We start from the raw sequence: 8,881 nt of genomic DNA on the forward strand, positions 1-8,881 counted from the left end.
GGGTGATGCATGCTGCGAAAGCACCGCAGACTCGCAGCCTGGCTCAGGGTCCGGGCTCAGCTCTGGCGTGTCCCTCGTTCAGCTGTGACCCCAGGTGAAGCCGTAACGTGTCTGGGCCTCGGCCTCCTCCCTGTGAGGCAGGTGTTGCAGTCCCGACTCCCGGGGCCGACAGGTGGGCCCTGCGCCCACCTGAGAAGGGGAAGGTGCTGGTGCCTCGGCCCCTCCTGCTGCTGAGTGACTCACCTCCGCATGGCAGGCCGCGCAGTCCAGGGGCCGTGGCTCTGCTGCGGCTGCAGAGCCCTGCTGCCTCAGTTTCCCCATCTTCAGAGCAGGGTTACAATGATATGCCTCCCTCACCCGGTCGTTTGCGGGAGTCAGTGGGTTGGTACACGACCTGGAAGACGTACGGGACCAGGGCTGCGGCACCAACCAGGCACCGCCCTGTCCTCGTGCCCCTCGAGGGACAGGCGGCCCTGATGAGATGGAGGTTTACAGGTTCCCTGATGGGTCCCAGGCACGGGGCCCGGGAGTGGCAGCCCAGCACCCTCCCCGCGGCCTCCGTGAAGTGCGGGCACCCCGTGCCTTTCCGGGGGCTGAAGGACCAGCCTCTGGCGGCCGCTCACAGCATGCGTTCCCTGGGCCGCGGGGAAGCCGCCCCTGAGGGTGGGGGAGTGCAGTTGGGGCCCCGGCTCCTGTCACCCCTTGGCCTGCCGGTGCCTGAGGCCTGTCGTCTGAGTCTCTGCCACCCGTCCCTACTGAATTCCGAGTCATCGGATCCTCAGAGCAGACACTGAGCATCCACCAGTGGAATAGGATGAGGGCCCCTGTATCCCATGGAACCTTCCAGGAATGAGGAAAAACTTGGTGACTCCTGGCCTTTCCTGCCCCTGCTGGCGGGAGGTCAGACGGAGGGTCAGGGTCAGCGAGCAGGTCTGGTGGCCTGTCCAGAGTCACCTGGGCCGGCAGGACAGCCCTGGCCTGGGACCATAAGGAAGGGGGGACGGCGGAGACCGGGGTTCCCCCAACTCTCCTTGCATCAGCAGAGGGCGGAGCAGGCGGGTGCTCCCTGCCCCCAGGGGCAGCAGGGGTGTGGGCGGTGAGGGGCAGAACCGGGCCTCTGACCGCGAACCCTTCCAGATGGTGGCAGAGGAGAGTGAGCTGCGCTTGTAAGGCCAATGTCAAGTTTAAAACCTCCGGGCCGGTAGGCTTCAGGACAGCAGAGAACTCTAGCTCAGCGGTTGCCAACGGTGGTCCCTGAGGTCCGGAAGGTTGGCGACCGCGGCTCTAACCTGTCTCTGGGTTTAGAATACGCCTGCGGTTGCTGGAAGGGGCCGCGGGAGCTTCGCCAATAGCCCCGTCAGTGGACGCCAGCCCTGGTGACGGGTCGTGACTTGGGGGTCCCCTGACTTCCCACCTAGTGCTCTGTCCAGGTGATTTGAGGGGAGTAGCTGCGTGCGTACCCCAGCAAAGCCGCTAGCCAGCCGCGTGAGCTTCGGCAAGCCGAGACCTGTCCACACCTCAGTTTCCCACCGAGGAGAGGCGCTGACCCTAACCCTCCTGATCATAGTGTCTTTTTTGTGCTTAAGGCCTTTCGATGATGCCTGTTGCTCTTGGGTGGAGCCAGGCACACGGACAAAGCCACACTCCGTGGCCAGCTGCAGGCCCGGCCTCCCCCGCCACTGCTCTCGCACCCCGGGCTTCAGTGTCTGGAGTGTTTCCATGTCCCCACCCTCAGTGGGGCCCCCTGCTTGGAACACTTTTTCCTCCTCTGCTGTCTTTTCTCTGGCTGATTCTTTCTCTTTTTTTTTTTTTTTCATGGTCAGTCCAGCTAACGATTTACCATTTCCCTTGATTTTCTCAAGGAAGCAACTTTTGGTTTTGTTGGTTTTTCTCTAGTTTTTCTGACATGTTTTATTTATTTCAGTTCTGATCTCTATTTCCTCCCTTAAACGACTTTAGGTTTGATTTGCTCTTCTTTTTCTAGCCTGTTGGAGTGGAGCTTTAGATGATTGACTTCAGATTTTTCTTTCTAATGGAAGCATTAAAAGCTATGAATTTCCCTCTTCATACTACATTGGCTGCATCTCATACATAATGAGACGTTGTGTTTCATTTTCAATCAGTTCAAGACCTTTTGTAATTTGCCTTTTGATTTCCCCTTTGGTCCATGGGTTACTTGGAAATGTGTTGTTTACTTTTTACATATTTGAAGGTTTCCCAAAAGTCTTTCTGTTGTGATTTCTAGTTTAGTTTTGTTGTGGTCAGAGAACTTCTTTTGTGTGGCTTTTCAGTGCTGTTTTATTTACGGAGACTCGTTCCACAGCCCGGCATGTGACCTGTCCTGAGACTGTGCCATGTGCCCTGGGAGAGAACGTGTTTTCTGCTGTGGTTGGGTTGAGGGTTCTCTACATTTAATCTGGCCAGCTTGGCTGGTAATGTTGCCCGGGCCTTCTGCATCCTTACTGTTCTTATTTCTGGTTGTTCTAACCATGATCAAGAGCAGGGTATTGACATCCCCAGCTGTAATTGTTGTATTATCTTTTCTGCTTTCAGTTCCGCCAGCTTTGCTTTCTGTGTTCTGGGGCTGTGTTATTAGGTGCATACACATCTGTACTTGGTACAGCTTCTCCCCGCTCAGCCTCACAGAAATGGCCCTTCTCCTGGAGGTCTTCCCAGACCTCAGCTGGCGCTGCCTTCCCTGGCCTTGAGTTCCTACAGTGGCTTGTATTTCCCCATCGTAACATTCATCAAACTGTATTATAATTGCTTGAAAATTGCACTTATGGGCTGTGCCTTGTGCCAGCTGCCATGGACGTGCTGGTGAATTAGAATAAAAAAAGCACCTACTATGTGCCAGGCATTCTGCTGGGCCTTCCACACATGTTTCAATCTCACAGCAATCCAATAGGTAGGGGTTCCCATAGCCTTTGCAGATGGCTTGCTCAAGGTTCAGGGAGGTTCAGCGGTTTGCCCAGTCACGCAGCACTTACGTGCAGAGCAGAAAGCCTCACCTGAGTGGTTCCAGATGCCGCGGGCATCCCCTCCCCGCTCCTCCCCTGAGAGCGGAGGAGTGCCCCTCGGGGCTGTGGTTCGTGTGGCCACTTTGCCCCAGGCCAGAGCGCCATGTGTTTAAGCCACGGCATCTCACGTGGAGGTGGAAAATCATGTGGTGACTCCATTTGAAGGCAAATTAACCTTGTAGGATCTTTAATGTCATGTATCGGAGTGTCTTCCCTCCGTAATGCATTACAGCTGTCACCCCCAATGTGATCACACAATTAATGAGATTAGCCACGGTGTAAATCTCAGCTCATTATGACGGTGTCTGCGCTAATGGGCCCGTGACTGATGCCCGCGGACCGCGCTGGGTGGAAAGGACCGCGTGCGACGCGCAGGGAGGGAACAGGCAGAGGCGGCCACGGTTTCCACGCAGGAGCGAGGCTGGTTTCTGTCGTTGTCTGATGGTTCGCCAAGATCAGCCGTGAAGATGGAGCAAGGGTGCCCTTGTGTGAGGCGAGGATCCGAGGAGCCCACGGGAGCCGAGGTGGGGATGGCCCCGGTCGCCCTTTTGGAATTTCGGGAGAAGTTACCCACCGTTAACCGCGGGTGATCACCGCTTCACCTGGATCAGGGCCTGCTGAGCCCTGGCCTGGGCCGGTGTCTGCCAGGGACTCGCAGGGCTGGCACGTGGGGCGGAAATGCCGCCCCCTGGCCACCCCCGGCTTTGGGCAGTTTAAGTGGGACCTTCTCTGTGTTTTACAGAACTTCATAATGAATATTTCATAGCCGGAGGTCAGCGGCTGGGGAGGGCTCCTTCGGAAAGCCTGGCGAGGTGTTAGGTCCATGTCAAACCCGCGGAGCCGCTCGCAACGAGGGGCCTGGGAGGCAGCGCCGCTCTCCCTAGTGACCACCCCCAGCAGTGCTCACAGGTCTTCCCTGTCCCCCCACCCCCACTGCCTGCCCCCTCTGTCCATCCCCAGGGCCTCCAGCTCCGTGTGGCCACACCTTCATTTCCAGATGAAGATGCGGCTCAGGCCCCCTTGTCTGTGTTCTCTGCCTGGCTCCGCTGTGGCCTTGCAATGACCTTCAGCCCCTGTGCAGCCCTTCCCGGGTGTGGAGGACAGGCTGTGGGCAGGTCAGGGAGCACCCACCACCTGCTGGCAGCCCGGTCGCAGGAGCCGGGCACCATGGGACCGTGAGCACAGGGGGACAGCGTGGGCACCTGATTTGTAAACACCAGCCCGGCATGCCGCCCCATCCCTGCCACCTCTTGCCCGGTGTCTGCGGGCCTGGGTAGGGCTGGGCAGAGAGAGGGGGAGCTAGCCCTGGGGGAGGGGAGGAAGCCAGAGGGCACCTCCTGACTGGAGGGCACACGCTGAGGATCTCACCCATGATATAGCCAGACCTGGTTCCTAGTCCCATACCCTCCACGGGCGTGAGGGCATCTCCACGAAGCAGGGCAGGTGGGAACGTGCACCCATCACATAGGGAAGGGCGCCCGATGTGGTTGGAAAGCGGTGAGCGAGTGAGTGAAGGCCCCTGGCGGGGGGAGGGGGGCGGGGTCCCCCAGCACATGGCACAGGCACAGGCTCGGTGTGGACCCTGAGCTCCAGAGGAGGGGAGAGCCAGACCGGACCCCATATGGGCGAGGCATGGGGTCGCTGTCTCACGCGAGAGGGGGTTTGTGGTGACGCTGCCTGGCGGGTGTTACAGTTTACAACGCGCACCCTGGCTTTCAGCAGTGATGTGTTTACCCCCATCTTTCTTAGTTTCCAAACAATATCACGTGACAGGCAAACACACATGCACACAGAAAAAATCCCACACTTGACTGAGAGCAGTTCATCTGTCCTGTGTTTGGGGCCAGTGGTGATGTTTTCATTGCTTTGCACAGTTTTGGAATCATGGAGGAACGTTGGGGGCCTCTTCACTCCTCTGCCCCCCAAATCTGACTTTCCCCTTCACACCCCTCTGGGTTCAGGGTGCCCCCAGCCCTCCCCCAGCTTCAGGACACATCCCTCTGGGTTGGCATCATCTTAGAACATCTCTGCACAGATAACTCTGCTATACAATCTGTATCAGTCAGGAGAGGCTCGCTGCGTAACAAAAGCCCCCCCCGCCCCCCCGCAGCGAATGGCTTAACACTGTAGATCAGCAGTTCTCAACCTTCCTAATGCCTGACCCTTTAATACAGGTCCTCATGTTGTGGTGACCCCCAATTTCATTGTTACAAATTGAACATAATGAAAGCACAGTGATTAATCACAAAAACAATATGTAATTATATATGTGTTTTCTGATGGTCTTAGGCGACCCCTGGGAAAGGGTTGTTCGACGCCCAAAGGGGTCGCGGCCCACAGGTTGAGAACCGCTGCTGTAGATGCTTATTTCATGCAGCAGCCCACCCAGGGGTCCCTGTGGGCAGATCTCCTGCAGGCGTGACCTTGCGGGGCTGCCGTCTCCTTAGGCCTCGGAGCGCTTCGCTTCCCGACCTGGTGGGAAGGGGGTGCACAGGGCGGGAGGTTCGCGACAACGGACCAACGGGCAGCAGCGACGAAGACCAGGGGCGCTGAGTGCTGGAAACCTGAGCTCCAGAGCCTTTGAAAACCTCCTCCTGTCCTCGCCCTGGGAGCCAGTGAAACTGGGGTGCGGGCTGGCGCCAGCCGGAACCCCACTCCTCCCTCCTGTGGCCCCGGTCTGGCTGCTGCAGTGGCTGGCCCAGCGGGTGCACCTGAGTGCCCTCTGTCCGTGACCTTGGGTGCTCTCTGTCCCCTGCTCCTGGACGTCCCCTGCGGCCCCTGGGATTTGGGGAGGTGCCAGCTGACACCTGCCTTCCGCACTCCGCCTTTGCTCGCTTATTTGAGAAATCGAATTAAAATGTCACACATGACCGTTCAGGCAGCACTGTCCCTGGTCCCGGGTGTGACTAGAGGGCGGGGCAGGCTCCAGGCTCCTGTGTCCTGAGAGTTCGACCCGACTTCAGCCGACAGGAGCCTTTGACGAGTCTCAACTTGATTGCCGAGCTCCTGGCTCGTGCTACACTCCGGGCCTGGCAGCGCAGTTGGCTGATGACCCGAATTTAAGGAGCTGCTGATGACACACTGAAAGTGTTAATAACCGCTAATCTGCCGCGGTGCTAATTGGGTGATAATTTTGTCCTTGCGAGGTGACAGCCTTCCAGCAGGTGGGGATTTAGGGAAGACTAGAGCGGATGTGAGCTGTTGGGGAAATAGAGAGAAATGAGAGCCCTGTCTTGGCTTGGAAGGAGGGAGGGAGGGAGGGATGCGGTTCCTCTGCTCAGGGGCCACTGGGGGGGAGGGGGCGGCGCTGGCGTTGTTTGCCCCAACACAGCTTCCTACTGATACCACCTGGCACTCCTCTTCCCCAGGGGGACAGCGGGCAGGCTGGGTTTGGAGCAGGTCAGAGAAAATCCGACGGCGGGTCTCACTGACCGGGGTGGGGTCTCCTCTTAGGAAGGGGCCCAGAGACGGAGTTTTCGGAACGCAGTGTAATTTCTGACGTGCAGGGTGTGCGCGGCGGTAGCGTGGGGAGGAGGCTGGTGGAGAGGAGGGGTCGCCGATGGACATGAATGGGGCACCTGTGGCACACCAGGCCCTTGGTTTGTTGGTCTTTAATCCTCACTGTAGCCCTTGGGTTCATATGAGCATGACCACTAGCCCCATTTTGCAGATGGGGCCACTGAGGCTGAGGGGTGACCTTTCCCAGGTGGTCATTTTTGCTGTGTGGTCGGAATGATCCCCAGCCCACAGGAGAGGGGCTGAGACGTGGAGGGTGACGGCGTGGCCAGGTCACCCTGGCAGGGCCATCCGAGGCTGTGCCCACCTCCCATGAGGCTGACTCTCAGGTTGGCTTCAAACGGTTTGCTTTCAAGTTAGGCCTTTAAACCGCCCGCACTGACTCGCCCGGAGAGGGTCCCCATACTCGCTGTGACAGATGCAGGCCTCAGTGCCGCCCCCTGCTGGCGGCGGGGGAGCTCGGAGACGGTGGAATTAGCTTTCTGATCATGAACTTTGGGAGCCTCCAGGCTTTCTTCCTGGCTCCATAGATGGTCCGTTTCTGTGCTTGTGCCCCGGGCAGGAGGAAGGGGGTCATTAGCTGAGTTTCGAGTTAACACTGTTTTTGAGAATGGGGTTTAGGTCTGTTCGGTCCTTACCTAGTTTCTCGTTTCTTCATCTGTCAGGAGCTGAGGCCAGGAAACGCTGGGTCTCCTCGCACTCTCGTAGGTTCTGCTTCATGTATGTTGGCGCGGTGTTTTCTGGTGACAGACACGCATGCCCTTTAACTCCTGTGGAAACCGCCCCCCCCCCCTCCCGCCCTGTTAGCGGCAAGCGTTTAGCCAGGGCGCACCTCATGCTGGACCCGGGCTTGGTGCTGATTTGGGAAATGCATGAAGGTGCACAAAATACAACGCAGTAGGCACGTCTCTGTCCTGGAACCGTTGTCACAGTCCTGCAGGGTTGGTGGCCTCGGGGGGTGTGCTGTGGGGGGGGATGTGCAGTGCAGGGTGGGCCCAGGGACTGCGGGGTCATGGTCACAGGGACGCGCAGGGTTAGGCACCAGTGGCCTGGGACCGACGCGCCCACCTGTGAGTGAGGGCCTGGCCGGGCGGGGCTTGTGTCCGAAAGCCTCTCCGCCACCCCCACGGGGTCACTTCGTGTTGAGCCAGGAGTTGAGGGCATCAGCCGGGTGGGCTTCCTCCCAGGCTGTGCAGGGACCTGTTCCGGCCCCTGCGCTTGGCGTGCATTTTAGGGAGCAAGGAAGGAAGAGAGAGAGAGAGAGAGAGATATTGATCGGTTGCCTCCTGTACATACCCAATGGGTGATTGAACCCGCAACCTAGGCATGTGCCCTAACCGGGAATCAAACCCGAAACCTTTTGTGTGTGTGTGTGTGTGTGTGTGTGTGTACGAGACGATGCCCCACCCAGCTGAGCGCTGGTCTTCCCTCTGTCACCCATCCAGGGACCTTCGTGCTCCCAGCGACCTGTGCTCAGAGCATCATTCTGTGGAGATGAGTTTATTTTTCCACCGAGTGGGTTCCATGCGCTGCTGTGGGCATTGGTGCAGCCGGATCGCAATCAGGTCAACTGGACTGAGAGCGGGGCCAGCCCCGGCCAGGGCTGCCTCCCGAGGTCATGATGGGCCCCACGCGGCTCCTCTGCAGGAGGCGACGGAGGGACAGGCCAGGGCCGACGGGGCAGGGGAGCGTCTGCCCTGGTAGAGAGCCCGGGAAGCAGCCGGCGGTAACGGTGATTACAGCAGCCGTGGTAACTCACCCTGTAACCGCCAGCGCTAAGCACTCGCCGCGTTGTTTTAATGAATCCTCACGGTCTTTCATTATTGTAACGAGTGCCCCCCGAGCTGGCTCATTATCGCTTTACTGTTCCTGCCGTCGGTCTGATATTAAACACCATTGATCTGCCTACTGTTTGGCCGACAGGGTACAGGGGTTTTTCTTCCTTAGCGGATGGAATCTGCATAATTCATAGGGTGGCTGTGACATTATTTCCATTTCACTGAGAGGGAGACTGAGGCTTCCAGAGGCCATGTGACATGGCCTGAGTGTCACAGTAGGGGGGTGGCTGGCCCTGGGGCCATCGTGTCCTCTGTCCCCTGAGGCTGGAGGCTCCCCAGTCCTGGCTTCCCCTTCTCCCCCCTTTCTAGCGGGAAGAAGCTGAGGGAAGGCAGGCGTCGGGGACTTGGGCCGGCTCCCTGCTCGCCTCCTGTCCCTCCTCTGTGCGTCTTTACTCTCGGGGATGGTCAGTGTCCTCCACTTTGAGGACAAGCGCAGCTCTTGGGCCCCGGCTCTGTGTTCCGGCCCCCGCCCCGGGGTCCCCCGGGGTCCAGCCCTGGCTCCGTGCC

The 8,881-nt window shown here is 58.7% G+C and overlaps 1 protein-coding gene across 1 annotated transcript in view; it reads left to right on the forward strand.

Annotated features, from left to right (window-relative positions):
- Nucleotides 1-503: 503 nt before the first annotated feature.
- Nucleotides 504-8,881, forward strand: part of SORCS2 (sortilin related VPS10 domain containing receptor 2) — a 145,861-nt gene continuing 137,483 nt past the window's right edge. The window contains exon 1 of the mRNA XM_015561558.1: nucleotides 504-663. Within this exon, the coding sequence (XP_015417044.1) occupies nucleotides 504-663 (160 nt within the window). The remainder of the gene's footprint in view (nucleotides 664-8,881) is intronic.

The sequence above is a fragment of the Myotis davidii genome, unplaced genomic scaffold, assembly GCF_000327345.1.
Source record: "Myotis davidii unplaced genomic scaffold, ASM32734v1 scaffold937, whole genome shotgun sequence".
NCBI lineage: Eukaryota > Metazoa > Chordata > Mammalia > Chiroptera > Vespertilionidae > Myotis > Myotis davidii.